Source organism: Pseudomyrmex gracilis, unplaced genomic scaffold (assembly GCF_002006095.1).
Source record: "Pseudomyrmex gracilis isolate BER0280 unplaced genomic scaffold, ASM200609v1 scaffold_63, whole genome shotgun sequence".
Lineage (NCBI taxonomy): Eukaryota > Metazoa > Arthropoda > Insecta > Hymenoptera > Formicidae > Pseudomyrmex > Pseudomyrmex gracilis.
The window spans coordinates 233,996-252,459 of record NW_018020647.1 but is presented as its reverse complement, the minus strand read 5'-3'; the positions used below and the strand labels follow the sequence as shown (position 1 = coordinate 252,459).

At 37.3% G+C, this 18,464-nt stretch overlaps 2 protein-coding genes across 9 annotated transcripts; both read left to right on the top strand.

Moving 5' to 3' along the window:
- The first annotated feature begins 1,618 nt into the window (after positions 1–1,618).
- On the top strand, positions 1,619–4,586 carry LOC109854361 (integumentary mucin C.1). Its single transcript, XM_020427378.1, has 3 exons — positions 1,619–1,700; positions 3,010–3,390; positions 3,551–4,586. Exons 1-3 carry the CDS (start codon positions 1,619–1,621, stop codon positions 3,643–3,645), a joined length of 558 nt encoding a protein of 185 aa, XP_020282967.1. The 3' UTR covers positions 3,646–4,586.
- Positions 4,587–6,757: 2,171 nt separating this feature from the next.
- Positions 6,758–18,461, top strand: LOC109854323 (leukocyte tyrosine kinase receptor). Of its 8 annotated transcripts, XR_002250213.1 has the most exons (26): positions 7,439–7,522; positions 8,288–8,768; positions 9,365–9,810; positions 9,909–10,098; positions 10,184–10,311; positions 11,586–11,720; positions 11,862–12,017; positions 12,080–12,225; positions 12,433–12,602; positions 12,712–12,806; positions 12,917–13,015; positions 13,698–13,887; positions 14,029–14,176; positions 14,379–14,525; positions 14,619–14,769; positions 14,867–15,073; positions 15,212–15,451; positions 15,567–15,668; positions 15,768–15,963; positions 16,066–16,348; positions 16,492–16,784; positions 16,879–17,104; positions 17,191–17,310; positions 17,412–17,666; positions 17,803–18,230; positions 18,408–18,461. XR_002250213.1 is itself a non-coding variant. In XM_020427288.1 (25 exons), exons 3-25 carry the CDS (start codon positions 9,468–9,470, stop codon positions 18,172–18,174), a joined length of 4,392 nt encoding a protein of 1,463 aa, XP_020282877.1. In that variant the 5' UTR covers positions 7,439–7,522; positions 8,288–8,570; positions 9,365–9,467; the 3' UTR covers positions 18,175–18,370. The 8 variants fall into 8 exon arrangements, 7 of the variants coding, with proteins under 7 accessions (XP_020282875.1, XP_020282878.1, XP_020282880.1 ...); XM_020427288.1 differs by lacking the exon at positions 18,408–18,461 and having other exon boundaries at positions 8,288–8,570; positions 17,803–18,370; XM_020427287.1 differs by lacking the exon at positions 18,408–18,461 and having other exon boundaries at positions 8,288–8,585; positions 17,803–18,370.
- The last annotated feature ends 3 nt before the right edge of the window (positions 18,462–18,464 follow it).

Below are 18,464 nucleotides of genomic sequence, written 5' to 3'. Positions count from 1 at the left end.
TTTTTTTTTTATTTTTTACGAAGTTGCGAGAGCGCGAACGAATCTCGTTGAAACCAAAATATCTCAATTCTTCTAGTCGCCAATGCTCAATATCAAAACCTATAATTACGTCGGTAAAGTTTTGGTAATTACAAACAGGCCGATTGATGCGCTTCCCTTTCGATGAGTTTTGGAACGGATCGAAACTATTCGACGCGAGATACGATTGGTCCGTTCGTATAATCAATTCGAACAGACCAATCGCTTCGCTTCGATCTTGCTCATTCCGAAACTCGTCGATAGAATAAAGTTTGTCAATGGCCACGTTCAGCAGACTGAGGCCTGGGTTTATGCGGGCAAACAAGGCCTTGTTTTAGCTTTGCGGGTAATAACTGTTAATTTATGCCGGAATTGGTACAGTTCAACTATAGGATTTCAATGCTTCTGTTATATTCTGTTATGCTTCTGTTAATAAACAGAAATATTAAAATCTTAGACCCGCATAAACCAAGTCTGAGCGGATCAGTACACGCGTTTACAGCCAATTTTTTCACTTCTAGATAAGTTTTCGATAACTTTATCTAGAAGATATCTCTCAAAATTGGTTCTTAGAGGAATTTATCCAGAGGATAGCTATCGAGAGGTATGAAGAAATCGGCCGTTAGTGATTCTTTAATATGATTGAATCTTGCCTTTAGATCTTCGCTGGATCTAAGTGTAGAAACCAATCATATCACCAAGCGCTCACTTGATCCGCTCAGTCTGCTGAACATGGGCGATGAAATTTTGTTCAACACTTTATTCAACCTAACCTTATCATCTCGGATTAATTGGCCGAAGATATATACAATCAAAAATAGTGAATAAAATTGGCTTTGAAATCGCAAGTCAATTTGGAATTAACTCAATCGGTTGATTAACCGTTACTCATGATTGGCCCGATTGGCCAACGCGACCAATGCGTTTGGTCAAAGTTTCGTTGAGTTTACACGAGATTGGTTGAACCGATCCCGCAATTACGAGAACACTGACTGACTGACTTTCTCGAATCTCGTGTAAACAGAGCTTAAGGTTTTTAACATAATCGCACATTAGCAAAGGATTGCATCTACAATGAACATTGCTGCGACAGCTTCTCTTACATTTATTTAGTTTTTTCGACATATTTTAAAAACAATAATTTTCAACGTGCAAGAACTTATACAATCGCAACAAACAAATTTAAATGCGATGCCGCTGCTTCTTCGCGTCACGTGAGCCATTTTAGTTCGGCGGCGACGGCACCAGACGGCGCTGAGGAGCGTGGATTCGATTTTCAAGAGTATGAAGATTGTATTGTACTCGGTTATCTCTCACTGGTTTCCTATTTGCTATACGGCTTGTATCACGTACGTTGGAAGTAATACCGAGTATATATACATACATACGTCGATATATACCACCTGCTTGCGACGATTAAGCGTCAGTTGCCCGCTTTGGTGTAACAACCGAAAGGTCACAGGACGTACAGTCGGTTCGAGCGAGTCGAAATAGTGCCGTGAGATTGTCATTTATTATCTATTTGTGCCGCGTTTTCTCTCCCCGAAAGAAAATTCCGAACTTTCTAGACGTTTTTTTTTAAGTACATTTAGCGTCAAAGATGAAGTCAGCCTACGTGATTTGCATATTACTGAGCATAACGATCAGTTCTCTAGCGTTAGACAACACCGATGGTAAGATTGGTAAGTTCACTTTTGACATTTTCATACTAAATATCGCGTATATATTTTACAAAAATACAACGTTGATTTTATATCTTGTATTCGCGCAATGCGCAGATAATTTTATGTTATGATAAACTTGAATATGATATTTCAACGCGGGTTTCCGCGTGTGAATATGATAAGATATTAAAAATAGACTGAAATTTATTTCACACGAGAGCAATCGCTTATCTGCCCTACATTCAATATTGAATTATCGATATATAAATGTTTTCTTCCGTTTGTGATTTCGCGAAAAATTTTTATCAATTCGGTCCGTTGACCAAAAATTGATTTTCTACATTTTGTTTTTTCTCTCTGAATAAGAACAATGTGTATGTTTTTGTTTCTTTTATTATTCGTGGACGCTTTGAGTGGACACAAAACACTTTTTTGAAGTATATACGCAAAACAAGATTAAAACGAAACGGGACTCGCGTTATTGCGGCACTACGGTATGTAATGATTTTTTTTCTTCACGCGCGTTTGACCTTCGTTAGGCAACGGCATTTTCGAGCAGATTCTTAACGCTATTGATTTTCCGCCGACCACACCGACCGAATCTCGCGGACTCGGTTGTATAGAGCCCGATAACGATCGACGTGTGCGACAAGTTACGTACACGGTATATGCTGCTTCGTCGCGTTGTAATAACATTGCAATTGAAAGCGAGCGATACAAATTCGCGCGCACATATTTTCGCACACTCGCTTCTGATATTTTCATACGTGTTACAAACACAGAGAGTTGAAAAAAAACTTTTAACTCGACTGTGTGCGAACTCACGGTTCAGTAAACCGGTTGGCAAAATATTCCGGGTTCGGTCTGGTTAAAAACAGAGAGTTATCAAATAATTTACTTATCATTTGTAATTCCTGTTTGGTTAAAGTTCCTGATAAAGTCCGATATTTTAATCTCTGAATATATATATATGTTGCACGTGACAAAAACGTGCGGCAAATATTAACACATTGAAATGTATCGAACATTTATTATACAATTTTGTTTTGTAAGCTTGAAAAGAAAATTTTACGATAAAATCAAACTTTGAATATTTTATTTCTTTTATATTTGTAATTCGCAATATTATATATATATGAAAATTCAGGAAAAAACGTAATACATTAATTTTACTTCATACATGTGTTTGCAAAATATATAGTTTTCGCTTATCACAAACCGAAATATGCTCAACTGATGGTTGAAATAAATGTTTTATCTGTTTTGGTCGAAAGATATAAATCTAATTAATTACAAAAATTGATATATGAATTCTTTATGTATTCAGCTGTAGCGCAGACACACATAGGTGAAATACAAGCATCCAATGTGAGCAATAAAAGCAATGAAACAACTATCACTTCGCCTCCTTCATCGACTACTAGTAGCACACATAGTAGTACCGAAGTTACTACAGCTTCAACCTCGACTACTACTAATAAGACAACAACGATACCAGACAACACTAGTACAACTGCTGTTCCTACTCCCACTTCTACTACAACTACTACTATTCCAACTACTATTACTCAAAAAACAACAACTGCAATACCAACATCTTCAGTTAAACCTTCTACAGTTATATCAAGTAGCAGCGCACCAGAAGCACCAACAACAGCTGTGCCATCACCTTCCAAGGACCGTCACTTTGATGGACTAAGCTTCTTTGGTATGTGAAACAAAAGCTTCTTAGTATAACATTTATTAATAGACAATATATCTTCGGCTTGTGTTTGATTATAAAAAAAAATTGAAACAACGTTTAATATTGCACAACGGTGGTATATTACAGGATACTAACACTCAGTTATGTACACGTCTTGTTGCAGGTGGCATTATACTTGCTACATGTCTGATGGCAATTGCGGTATTCTCATGGAAATTCTACAGGCAATGCAATCAAGAAAATTATCGTACACTGTGATAACTTTAAATCTTTATTGCAATAGTAGGTCACATGTTCCATTAGTAAGTTATTTGTTTTAAAGTTAATTTAATAAAAAATTATATTGTGAAAATATTTAATAGAGTAGTTTTATTTTTTACAAAAAACAATTGATGACATACATGAAGCTTGAAACAAAAACAACTTACTGGTGGAACACAACTTGCTAGTTACACGTATTAACAAACTTTCGATAATGGCTAATTACTCGAAGTAAGAAACTCTATAAATAATTATTCTGTTACCGTAATAATATTGCGTATTTTTATAACGCAATTAAATGTTTGTGCGTTAAGTGCTCTTAGTAAAGTCATGCGCAATTCTGATTTAGTTTATTTTATTTTTTTTTTTTCTTACAAAAATACATCAAATCTTGTAACTGCAAAATCATGCATCACAAACTTCATCTACTTAAACTGGAACATCTAAATATTCGCATGTCGAAACTTTGGCTGATTTAGTTGCGAGCTTAAAACATGCAAATTTACACCGGCTTGAGAAGTTAAAACGTAACGTTTAGTTTAATGCTCGAGAGTAACACGAGTTGCGTGTCTATTATTCGTTGCACACGAATGCGATCCGGTTCTACGAGTATCTACTTATACTTAGATACGGGTTATTAGAGATATCCATGTAATATCCAAGATGTCCACTATCTCAGAAAAAAATCTCAGGGAATATTTTTCTATTTGGACGTAAGGTCAAGGATTCAGAAAATCTTTTTAAGCAAGAACACCCTGGGGATACGATTAGAACTTGTAGAACTACCAGCCATATGCAACGAGTAAGAAACGGTCAGATATCTACGTAATATGCTCGTGTTATTTTTTTAACTGATTGTATGTTAATTAAACAATAACTATCGTAATTACATTTCCGATTTTACTGTTTGTTTAATTGCATTAAATGTATGAATGTCACATACATTTNTTNTTTTTTTTTTTTTTTTTTGTTTTTCATTTTATTCTATTTGGATTTTATTTTTATCCTATTTTGAATTTTGTTTTGTTCAAGCGCGCGTGGACAAATTTATAACGCATATAATATACATACAGGGTGCCTCCCACCACTACGTTATTTTAATAGCGCATTTCTCAGAGTAAAAAAATGTCTAATACTATATAAAATCTCATATAAACGCGAAATAGAACAATGCATATTTGTAACACGACAAAAACAATGTGACATGTCTTTATAACACGACAAATGCCTTTGTATAATGTATAAATTGGAATTATTAAGTATTCGTAAAGTGTGTGGATGTGTGTTTAGTCAATTTGCTTAAAAGTCTCAATGGACTAACGATATGTTAAAAAGACATGTTAAATAACAATACTCTTTTTTCTATTTGTATTTTCTAATCTAATCTATAAATTTCGAGTTTTCATATATACAACACGTTCTCTCATATAAATTGTATTTCTTGCGTTATACGAGGATCGACTATATTTCCAATATTTTTATTATTTGAATATTTTATATAGTTTTTGAGTTATAAATTATATGAGAGGTTATCAAATGGTACTAATAAAAATTTCAGTAACGTGAAACGTGAAGAACATGTCATTTCTTAAATTTGCTATAGTCTTGTACAAATTTATCTTTATCGAAGCTTCACACACTGTTGCAGTATTTATTTCTGTTTGCACCTTGTATATCTCTAAAGGTGAACTATTCAAAGTGTGCAAGAGAAACTTCTGGTATTTCAATAATAAACACTTTCATTCGTTTTACGTCACACGTCTACAACTCACTGATGTATAACAGAAATGAAAAGTTGATCAACAGTTTGTGCAGCAAGAAGAAAAAAATTAAGTTTACGCCTAGAATGTGCATTTACTCCTTTCACTCCTTTAGCAGCGTCTATTCTCCGATGCTTATCACGGTATCAGCAAAAAATGCAATGACGTCTTTTTTCAGCATTAACAGAAAAACAATTCACACCAATGGTTATAGATGTAAGAGAAAATAACAGCAAGGTAAAAATAAACAAAATCACAGCATAATGGTGCTACGAGCTTAACTCGAGGTTTTGTAAAATCTAAAAAATTTATAATGTATTATATATACATATATGTATAAGGTTTCAAATAAAGTATATATAATTGTACATAATTTTTGTGTTATATATATTTTTTTTTCATCTTATTCGACATTCAAATAAAAAAACACATTTGCTCGTATACATGCTATTATTTGTTTTCTCAGTCAATATACTTTTCTGACGTCGGATTCCTGTGGAAAAATAAATGATGAAAATTTATAAACAGTATGTATAATAATAAACGATAAATAACATATTACGTGTTATTAAATAATCTTCGATTTTCCATAACCCAATACCAACATCATGTATACGTATGTGAATACAAAAAAACTGTTTAATCTGAAAGTGGAAATGTTTTTTTTTTATAACGTATTTAATATGGTTTTTGCAATCCATCCTGAAATCCACCGTTACGAAATACGAAGAGAGAATAATGCGTCGTATAAGTTTGATAATAAAAAATGTGAAGCAAAAATAAAAAACGCACCGTGGAAACTCCACGCGAGCAAGCATGTAAGTACGCCGAAATGCCTATTATCAGGGACAGAGTTTACCGTGAACGTTGATTGTGAACAAAAAGCGCATTACCAACAATGTTCGCGGAGTGGCAATAATTGCACGCAAATTGACGAGACAATGTCTGTTTCAACAGATTGTGCTATTACGCGGTATCAAACCTCAAGAAGCAAACAAAAGAATGAGTAAAACGATTTTAATACACCGACAGACCCGAATAACGCGATCATTCATTTCCATCGGAATTAATCGGTCAATTAAATTACTTATCTAAGATGCCGAAAATCTGTAACGGGAAGATCCACGTGGCGGTTGTTAAATAAATTATTTTTTTACAATTCTTATAGTAGAAAAATTTATGATTTTTAATTTTGATCTCGATTTGCGCGCGATGCGTTTAATCACTTTGCGTGAGAAAAAATGGATATTTACTTTATCTCTAAAAAAAATCGTCGCTATTTGAGATGTAAATTGTCGCGTGCTGTGGACAAAAAAAAAAAAAAACGACAGACAACAATGTAAAGTATGCATATAAATTTGCATATAAATATATCCTTTTTTTTGCAAAATTGAATACGTATATGCATTTGATTATCTATATAAGTACGTGCGCGTACTTTGCTGCCGCAAAGTTACATCCTAGTTTCGAGCAGCGTAGTTGACTATCGGAGCGCAGCAGCCGCGCATGGACCGTACCCTCCGTGTGTCATCACAGGATAACCGATCTATCGAGATATGCGACGTCGACCGGGGCTTGCTAAACCCTCGCAAATGTTCATGCGCGTGGTGCGTCGCTGAGAGAAATTTATCGAAAAAACTCCATGGTGGGACACTCCGAGAACAGGTAAATTCATACACACACACATCGTTTTTTACATCTTGCATTACGATGACATAATGGTTATTATCTCTATTGCTCCGTTCCTCCCGTCCTGTCGTCCTTTTCTCATCTCACCCTCTCTCTTCTTCGACGAGTCTCTCATTCACTCCCACTCCCTTTTTTTTTTGTTGCGACATTCCCTCGCAATCCTGAGGCCGGCCGAGCGAGCATCATTTTTATTGGCAGATTATAAATCTCGGATTAGATTCTCGGGCTGATAATACACGAGGAGGAGACGTGCGCGACGTTTTGCGAAAGCACCCGCGATCGATAGCACAACCGAAATGCTAAAAGCGAGCTTGAAAAGAGCCGCGGTTGATTCTCGCGTAGGTGGCGGTCCAAAACGTGGTGAAGCTGCTCCGCACGTTTATCTCATCCCTGTGTCTTAGAACCCGGCTGGCTGTCAAAACGAAGTGAATAGCTCGCGTCACGCGATACGCACACGCGCACGCACGCGTGCGTGTCCGTGTACAGAGGCCGTGTATTAATTATATTTGCCGTATAAATTTCCAAAGAATGTTTTTTTTTTAGATTTTTTTGACATTTCTTTTCCGGAGCAGCGTGAGAAAAGGTTCGCATCGAGATGTTTTTTTGTGCAAAATTATTCCATATGTGTGATCCGGAATCGTGAATCTATCTCCGCAAGAATGTAGAATTGTCTCGGTTCATCATTGAACAGTTCGAATCATTAAATTTAATCAACGTTGCGCAACCGAATGGTGAAATAAGTTTGTTTATTATTACTCGTATTACGTGAACATTTTTATACACGATTGATAAACTCTTTGCTCGAATATTTTACTTTGTCCTTTCGTGGTACTATATATGTGTTTAACGTACACACCTGTCGTTGCATGTGATTGACTGATACCAATGTGCAATCTTGTTCATTGAAAATGTAAAGCGAAGGTGACACACGCATGTGTTTTATATTAATATTATTATATATTATATTATACCAATAATAATACTACGACGTAAATTAACAATTAACTAACAACGCAATATATTTGATCCACTGTGATTATTGTTGCTCTCGAAATGTCACGCCGCGCGCGTATAATTTTACGGAGAGCAATTCATTTTCGCCCCCCCCCCCCGTCGCATTGCAAGAGTGACAATTAAATATACATATTTACGTATTAACACACGTAATGTATACTTTTTTTTATTACGAGGTCGATCATTGGTGAGAGAACCCTTTGATTAACCCTCGCAAAGGATGATTGCTTCTGAATTACGTTACCACTGCGAGCTAGGGGGAGTGGATTTAATCCACGCGAATGAGTGGTAGCTGGTGCTAGACGTCTGATCGAGAATCCTGTCCCGGAAGTGTGAGAAAGAGGAGAGAGGGAACATGATGAACACACCGAGAGAGCAAAATGTTTCCTTCTGCTCCGTTGAATTGCTCTTAACAAGACGTATCTCGTCACATGCCGCACACGATAAGTCCGCTTCGCCGTACGTTTCAAATCGGTAATTTCATATCTTTTCGTTTGCACGGAAGACGGAACGCGCGTTGGATCGAATCGAATTAGATCGTTAGTCAATTGATTGATGTGCTTCATCTGAGAATTAGTGCATTGTGCGGTGTGTATATATGCGTAAACACACAATCGACTGTGACACGATGATCCGTCGCATACGTTTTATCTTCAGGTAACGTCAGATTCCTCTCTCGCACAAATCTCTCTTTCCAAGCAGATTACTTTTTGAAGACACTGTGTTGAGTCAACACAGTTACGAATCGTGATTATTTCTCGCTTTTCGTTCAAGAAGAAAGCGATGATATTTTTTTTTCTGATTATGTTTGTGTCGCAATTCTTTTAAGCAAAAGAAACACCGCCGAAGGTTTTCATCTCTCTCGTGTTAATCGAGTTTCCGTGGATTTCTTTATTTTTTTTTCTCGGCAAAGAGGAGAGAAAGAGAGAAAGTCTCGTAATTTCGAGTAATTTGCATAATTAATAGAAATATTCGAATGATCACCGCGCGTCGCAGAACTTGGTGGGTGAGTGGGCGGCACAGGCCCGGGAAATCCGGCATGAGATCTGATCGATATTTCCACGCTGACTGTATATATATATATATATGTATTATATTTGTATATATATAATATCAATTTCCCCTTTACAACAACGCTTTTATTTATATCCCCATCTCAAAATGTGACAAACTGATAAAATCGATACGGAGAGGCAAAAATAAAGCACGCGCATTTTAGACATTTCTTCAGAGAGTTTGACGACTTGTTACAGAATCAATCATCTCTGAAACACCGACGGAGACGGGAGATAATATCATCTGTGCACGTGTACAACGGAGATTGAGTGGATAATTTCAAAGAGATCTCGCGAAACGATGACGAGGAACATGAAGACGAGGATGATGATCATTGGCGCGAGTTCCAACTGCTGCGCAAGGCGTACATGCGATAGATGGTTACGCTGGATCATCGTTGTCCTCTGGTGCGTCACGGTGACCTGCAGTTCAAGAAGCAAATATAACAAGCACAAACCTCAGAGTCTCAAAGGTCTGATCAACATGACGCAGTCGTCTCATGTGAACCAGTGCAACCTAGATCCGAAGTGCGACTGGTTCTGGAACGAAACCAATGGTTTTAAGAAACACGAGGCGCAACCCTCGGACATTAATGATCCAACCATGAGATATCCGACCACGGATGCCAGCAACTCTTCGCACGGTATAAAACTTTAAAAACGTTTTTTTCTTTTTTCGTAAGAGAAGCAAAGTCGAGTAGTAAAATAACAAGCAAAAAACATACGCGTTGATTTTTTACAGGACACTTTCTGTGGTTTGATTCCGGTCCCGGACACGTTCTTATATGGTCTAAGTTTCTAACTCGACCGAACTGCGAAATTGAATTCTGGTCGTATCAGTTGCAAATGAAAGGTGGACACATAAATCTCATCTTAGAAAGTAATAGCACGACCTTGAACGCGGTGACCTTGTTAGGAAATGATAAAGCTAAGTGTGTAATATGAATAGTTTACTCCGTGTAAATAATACTGATGTCTCTGGGAAAAGATCTAACGTTGTTTCGAACGTTGTTACAGATGGGAGAAATATTACTTTAAGCTACGCGAAACCGATACTGCTTACAAATTAGTTTTAGAGATCTTTGTGCCCAGCAATAGCTCAGGAATTGGAATCGACAATATTCAACTTAAAAACTGTATCAAAGGTAACCCGTGATAATAACAGTGATAAAAGGAAGATCGGTTTCGAGCAAAAAACAGATAGTCGATAATAGAGAGAAATCAAAGATATATTTCAAATAAAAAGAGTGATAAGGCCCTAAAGAAACAATCTAATAAAATGGGAAGGTTAATGGAGCCAATAAGAGCCTAAACACGGATATTGGTGTGTGGAAATAAGTGATTTGTTAATAACGTTTCGATCCTACCCGGTAAAAAATTTTTTATATATACTTATACACAAATTAAAATAATTATATCTAATTGTGCAAATTTATATGCCGAATATGTCCATACAATTTTATACACGGAGAATTTCTTTTTTTTAAGAGAATGGCTTCAGAGATATTCTAAATCAAATTACAAAATAACTCTATCAGTATCATGTTAGATACAAAAAAAGTATATAAAACTATATTTTTACTATATTAAAAAAAAAAGTTTGATATATAATCATATATACTTATACACAAATTAAACTTGTTATATCTAATTATGCAAATTTATATACCGAATATGTCCATACAATTTTATACCGGGAAATTACATGGAAAATTTTTTACCGGGTAGTTTTGGATCATCTTCAGAAACGAGAATAGGCTGTTAATAATTGCGCGTCGTGATACGCTCAAAGTTAACTTGAATCAAAATATATAGCTTGTCACTCTTTTAACACTGTTGAAAGTCAAGTGACACTTTCTATTTTGATTCAAGTTAACTTTGAGTGTTAACATGACGCGCAATTATTAACAGCCTATTCTCGTTTACTGAAGATGATCCAAAACTAGGATCGAAACGTTATCAATAAATCACTTATTTCCACACACCAATATCCGTGTTTTAGGCTCTTATTGACCCATTAACCTTCTCAAAAATATATTTCGTGTTATAACAAAGATGTGAAACGTTTCGAGATTCTTACGTGAGTCTTCTTCTTACGCCGTCGGGTTGCCACAGGGAATAAAAAGGTCAAACGCGATTCAGTTTGACTCTGAATACATTGATCTTTTAACTTTCTGTGACAATCCGGCGGCAACTTGATAACGTGCAACTTGATTTTGACTTTACAAGCGCACATTTTACTGAAGAATTTTTCTGTATCTCGCACCTATATCTTATTCGGTCGAAACCGATCTTTCTTATCACTGTCATTGTTCAAGAACGGACGATTTAATAATTTCGAAATTTAGCTCATTCTGACACATTGTATCGTAAAGGTTGAGATTTAAAAGAAATTACAATTTTTCTTAATTTTGTGTAGATCTTACGTCGGTCAATGTCACTTGTACGAAGAACATGTTTTATTGCAAAAACGGCACTTGCCTGAACAACACTCGAATTTGCGACTTCACGAAAGATTGCATGGACGGCGAGGACGAAGAGGAGGCAGATTGCGGTAAGTAAAATTCGTCAGTTTGAAATTTTGAATATTTCTATATTTTTATAATACAGAAAAAGAGAGAGAGAGAGAGAGAGAGAGATTTTTTTATTTTCGTTAAAAGACTAAAATTCAAGCGAGATTAAAAACTTTCTACAGACAAGATACCCACGAACGCCAGATGCAACTTCGAGAACGGTTGGTGTGGATGGGCAAATGTTCCTGGGAGACCTTTAAATTGGACTCTCAACAGTGGTCCCACACCGTCCGAAAAGACCGGACCGAGCTACGATCACACTTATCGAAATAAAACAGGTTTGATCTGTCAAAATGAGAGGAAGTGCGTGATGATAATAAATTTGTTATTTATTTCGCAGGAACGTACGTGTATGTGAACATGGCAACTAAAATTAACGGCAAGCCCTCCGAATACGGCAGCCGAGGCACTATTCAAAGTACATTGTACAATCCGACACCACCTTACAGCAGCGATCGTAAAAGTCCTTACTATCACTCATGCCAAGTATGTTTGTAATTTAATTCGCGCTGTTTTTTTTTTTTTTTTTTTATAATATTGAAGGCCTTTTGAAATTATATTTAATAACTGTCAGGCGCACAGTTTTTTTTTTTATTTCATATATCTAATTTCCTCTCAAGCAATTTTTTATGAACTTTTAACTGTTCTTTCTTGGCGAATGTTTTTGTTTATTTTTTTCTTTTTTTTTTTTAGATACGCTTTTTCTATCACAAGTACGCACCGACTAGCGCGTCTCTCGGTCTCTTCTTGGTTCAGGTAAAACCGCACGAAAATATCACCGAAAAGTTATGGTGGTCCTATGGATACGACATGAGGGACGCTTGGGCGAGCGCGGTAGTTTCTCTACCTGAAATAAAATATAGGTAAAATAATGCAAACAATTTTTCGACGACCAAATCGCTCATTGTAATGTCTTGTATCCGTCCGGAGAGCTGAGAAATTAAATTTTAATATGACACATATATATTACAGGTATTATTTACAATTCGAAGCGGCCAAATCGTTTTCCGGAAAAAGCGAGGTGGCGATTGACGACATTTCCTTGAGTCGAGAATGTTTCGCCATCGGTAACTTCAATTAACTAATCTTGTAGTATAGCGATGTATTCTCGTTTTCTCGGTACTTCGTAAAAAGAAATCTTCTGTGTGCGAAACAATATCTTATCTTTCCTTTGTAGGAGTTCCGAAGGAAATAGTTAAAGACTTTGATTATTACAATCCCAATATAGAACACGAAAAAGTACTGCCGCAATATCCGGATTTTTCAAACAAGACAGGTAGGCGCGAAAGAAATCAATGTGTTCGCGCGATTTAGTCAATATATACACTGAGAAAAAAATACTATTAACTCAACTAAATGCGTTTCAGTTGAGTTTCAGTTTGTTATCTGAAATATCTTGTTTTTTTAATTCAAGCAATATCGTAATAAAGATAACAAATTCGTATAAGTTGAATTAACAATAGTGGTAATGAAAACATATTTAATTCACTAAACCATGAATTGTTTTGTCGAACATAAGTTGTGATCAATTTCAAATAAAAGATACTGTTAAAAAAGATGAAATAGGCAATTCTCATTTACTTTAATTGAATATAATCTGAATTTCTTCGTACCAAGTATTTCATCTAATCAAACTGCTTATTTTTATAAGCAGACAAAATATTGTGTTGTCCTATTGCGTTGTACATTCAAAGTTGTACCTGTATTTAAGCAAATTATAATTTTGTTAAAACAACTAAATTGTCTTTCGGTATAAACCTAATTATTATATCTATTGAAACGTGATATCTTCTTACATTAATCAATATTTCATTGACAGCCCGTGACCCGCTGCATATAGTTGAATTAAATACTATTTTGTTACTTCAACAACTTTTTTTTCTCAGTGTACACAAATGCTTGTTGCACAAACAAAGTAAAGATATTTTTCTTCATTCTTTATTTCACTTTATTGTCAGTTATTCGAGTCACTACTTGCGGAGCGACCGGCAGATTTGGTCCGACCGCCGAGCAATGCGCTGGAAAGTACAGTAACAAATCTAATGTGGAATTCGTTGCGCCGACATCGATGTTCGATCAAAAGGACGCGCCAGTCTTTAATTTGAGTGGAATTCAACGCTGGACCGCGCCACGTGGTGATTATTACACGTTAGTAGAGATTTAAAAAACTTGTTTTTTATTAAATACGAAAAAGAGAGAGAGAAAGAGAGAGAGAGAGAGAAAGTGTGTGTTGTGTCCAAAGATATAGACTTTCAGATTATTTGACCAATTAAATTGTTCTCGCAACAGATTGATAGCCATTGGGGCACGAGGAGGAAGGGGTTCGAGTGGCAAGGGCATTAGTTTGGCTGCTCTTGCTCGCGGTGTGATAGAGCTACAAAAAGGTGACGAGCTGTACTTCATGGTTGGTCAACAAGGAACGGACGCGTGTCACAAAGTGAGCGTGTTAATAATAATATACGATAGTATATAGAAATATATTAGTAGATAGTATAGAGAAAAATTTTCTTTATTTCGATAACGCGGAAACAATTTTTCTATATACAACAAAATTTAATTTTTTTTTTCGAGGAAATTTGAAATTGTGGAATATATCTTATTTTGATCGTTCTATATTTTTGTTTGTGATAATTATTTAGAATCTCGGCTTGCGGATAAGAAGTTGTACGAGACCAAACAACACGTCGGAAATGCACCGCGATGCGTCCTCGACGGTGCGACAAGTGCAGAGACTCGAGTTCAAGAATGGCGGTGGCGGTGGCGGTGGCGCAACTGCTATTTTCATGGTGAAATAATAAAAGCGCTAAGATCTTGTATTTTTTTAGTACAATAATAAGCGCGTTCTTATATATTATTCGTATTTATTATTGATTTCATAGATTAAAGCTAACGGCGAGCTAGAACCTATATTGATTGCGAGTGGCGGCGGTGGTTTGGGTCCAGGACCTTCTACGGACAACGGACTACAACACGGATACGGTCCTTATTCTAAAAAACATAAATTTCTTAATATATCTGCCAAAGACAGAGGTGACGGAAACAAAAAAAAAAAAAAAAAAACGTTTTTACATAAAATGTTCAAGTTGCGTGTGAAAAAAAAACGTCAAATTGTCTTGATCTCGAATAGGCGGATATGGTGGCGGTTGGAATACAACGTGGGTCAACAATTCCTACAGCAACGTCGAAGGAATGCCACTGATTCACGGTGGTTTGGGAGGAATCGGTTGCGAAGTGTCCGATAGTCCAGTCGATGTGTACAATTACGGAAACGGTGGTTTCGGTGGGGGTGGTGGCGGTTGCCACGCATCAGGAGGTGGCGGCGGTGGATATTACGGTAAGATAAAACCATATCTCTCAAACACGTGGGTGAAAATGATAAAAATCTCGTTGATAAATATCTCGCATGTGTGTAATCATAATTACACGATTTGTCTAGAATTAGTCCGATACGGTATTGTTTTTTTTTTCTCAGGCGGACTAACAACGGATATCGGAAATGGTGGCGGTGGTTATTCGTACGCCAATCAGAGGCTCTTGCACGTTACTTTCAAAACAAGAATTCATTCTGGTTCGGGTGAGGTTACCGTTATACCTGCGATCAGCGGCTGTGGTTGTAATTATCGTTGTATCGCTCTCGATCGATTTCTGTACGCAACCGAGTGCCTTTGTCCTCAGGGTTGGTTTCTCAGCAACGACTCCAGGTCCTGTGTCAGTAAGTAAAACAGAATTCTGCCGTTATAGCGTAAACATTAAGAACACTAACGAGCAATTGTTTCTTCCACGCAAATGTTTTTTAAATGAAATAAAATTTTATCGTGATTTTACAGTGATAGACGTTACAAACATTGAACAGCAGACGTACATGATCCTACTTATACTCGCAGTCACTAGCCTTTTCGCCATTACCATAATTGGCCTAATAATATATTGTAAGTTTGCACACAGAATGCATTATTTCATCTTACGTATTGTCTGTTAAAGTTCAAGAACGAAAAAAAGAATAAAAAAAAATTTTCAATCCACAACAGACAGACGCTATCGAAATAATCAACCGTTTATGTTTCGCGGCCAAGCAACGTCTAGCAACGGAACGGAATTGACCGCTCTACGTACGGTATCGGAGACAATACTGACCGAATTCAATCCCAACTACGAATTTGCCGGCAATCTTTACAGCTTTAAAGATTTGCAACAAATACCCCGGGAGTGTATTGTATTGGTGAAGTTAGTTAAAAAAATATATATAGAATAAACAATTATTTATTTAATTAACTTTGAAGCACAAAACAAAAACATGAAAAAAAACAAAACCAATCTTGATCGCAGACCGCTTGGCCAGGGCGCGTTTGGTGAGGTTTATCAGGGCATATGCACCTACCCGTCCGACGACGAGGGACAACCTGTCGCTGTAAAAACGCTACCGTCTCTATCCACGTCTTTGGCGGAGGCTGATTTCATGATGGAAGCATTAATAATGAGCAAATTCAATCATCCGAATATAGTCCACTTTATCGGCGTTTCGTTCGAGAAGCATCCGAGATACATCATACTCGAATTGTTAGCAGGAGGCGACCTGAAAAATTTCTTACGCGAAGAAAGACCTCGATCGGTGAGTTTTTTTTACGAAGAGATTACCCCATTTCTGTGTAAAAGAAAAAATTGTATTTTTATAAACGATAGATTGTATTATTTATCTAATTGATTTTTATAAACGATAGATTGTATTATTTATCTAACTGATCGCGCGCGCAGGACCGACCCACAACACTGACCATGGTAGATCTTATTATGTGCGGCTACGACGTCGCGAACGGCTGCAAATATCTGGAGGAGGCGCGTTTTATACATCGAGACATAGCCGCGAGAAATTGCTTGCTGACCACGAAAGGACCGGGACGTACCGTCAAAATCGCTGATTTTGGGATGGCGAGGGACATTTATCGAAGCGACTATTATAAAAAGGGCGGCAAGGCCATGCTGCCCGTTAAGTGGATGCCACCTGAGAGCTTCTTAGATGGCATATTCACTACGAAGACCGATGTCTGGTGAGAGACACCGCATTGATTGCGCAATTAAGAAATAAATCCATTATCTAGAGAGCCCTTCGGAGCCATTAGTGCGGATTACGATGTTTTTTAGGGCCTTCGGAGTGCTTCTTTGGGAAATCATGTCGTTCGGTTACATGCCCTACACCGGTTGCGCGAATCGAGAGGTCATGTCTATGGTGGCGTCCGGCGGTCGTCTCGAAAAACCCCCGGGATGTCCGGATCCTATTTACGGGATTATGACGCGGTGCTGGCACCCGCGACCCGAAGACAGACCGAAATTTTCCACTATCGCCGAAAGACTCGGCTATTGCTTGCAGGTTGGTATAATTAAAAAAAATATGTATACGACGAAGATATACGCGTCAGATTGCACGAAGAAAGAAAATAAAATTTTCGTGCGAAGGATCCTGACGTGGTGAATCATCCCACACCGAATTTCGATACATTGCCGATCTGCGATCGGGATATAACAACAATCATGAGACCAGACCCGGAAGCGGAATGCATCAACGTTCAGACCAATGTCGGTACAGTTTGTAAAATGAGATAGAAATATATGTTGTTTTTTTTTGTTTTTTGTTTTTATTGAACGCGCGTAGAAAGACCTTCGAATCTGTCCAACAGCACGACAGATGCGGAAACACGCAACCGGTAGTCATGGATCCTCTGTCCATTGGACTTTATGTGGATCAAATTGTGAACACGACTTATAACATGGAAAATCGAGAGTCAAATAAAAACAACGACAAATTGTGCGGCGGAACGACCGCCGAAATCAAGAAAAAGAAATATCAACAGGAAACATTTAGCTACAACAGTTTCGATCATTTTTGCAACAATCATGATAACCACGAAACCGAGACAACCGACACTTGCGAGGTATCCTCTATCACTCTTTGCTGCACTCTTTGCTCTTACCTACTTGAAAAACTCCTTTTTTGTCGCTTCTCATTTTAATTTGTTTTTAATCGCTCCAAATATTCTTATTGAACAATCGATGTTACAACTTTGACAGGAGGACGGGCAAGAGATCGACCGATCGGATCAGCAAGACACCAAGACAATACACTCCAGCACCATCGAAGATTGCGACAATATGGATAACAGCAATGATTGCTCGGAGGAAAAGCGTCACCTAATTAGCACTAATCACGACATGATAATAGATCACAAGATTGACAATGATAGTACAACGACTAGCGATACGAATTCCGACTCTTTGATAGTGCAGTCTTCGGACACGCCGCCCGACGTGACAACGAACTCATCGCCTAACACGGGCAATTGCTCACCAAGTCGTATCGCAAGTCTGAATGCCAACGTCAACAATGATGACGATGAGGATTACAGCAGCAGCAACGATCAGCAGGAACAACCTCAGCGGTGACGATAGACGCGCTAATCACAGAAAACTATTATTCTCGCAGGCTTCAGCGCTTTTATATAAAAGCCTGATAACACACAAACTCTCGCGCGTCATTTCCTATCATACTTCGAAAGGACCGTCCTGTAAAACGAGAACACAGGAAACGCCTCTTTTAGGCCAAATGGTTGTATTAAAAAAAAAAAAAAAAAAAAAAAAANGAAAACTATTATTCTCGCAGGCTTCAGCGCTTTTATATAAAAGCCTGATAACACACAAACTCTCGCGCGTCATTTCCTATCATACTTCGAAAG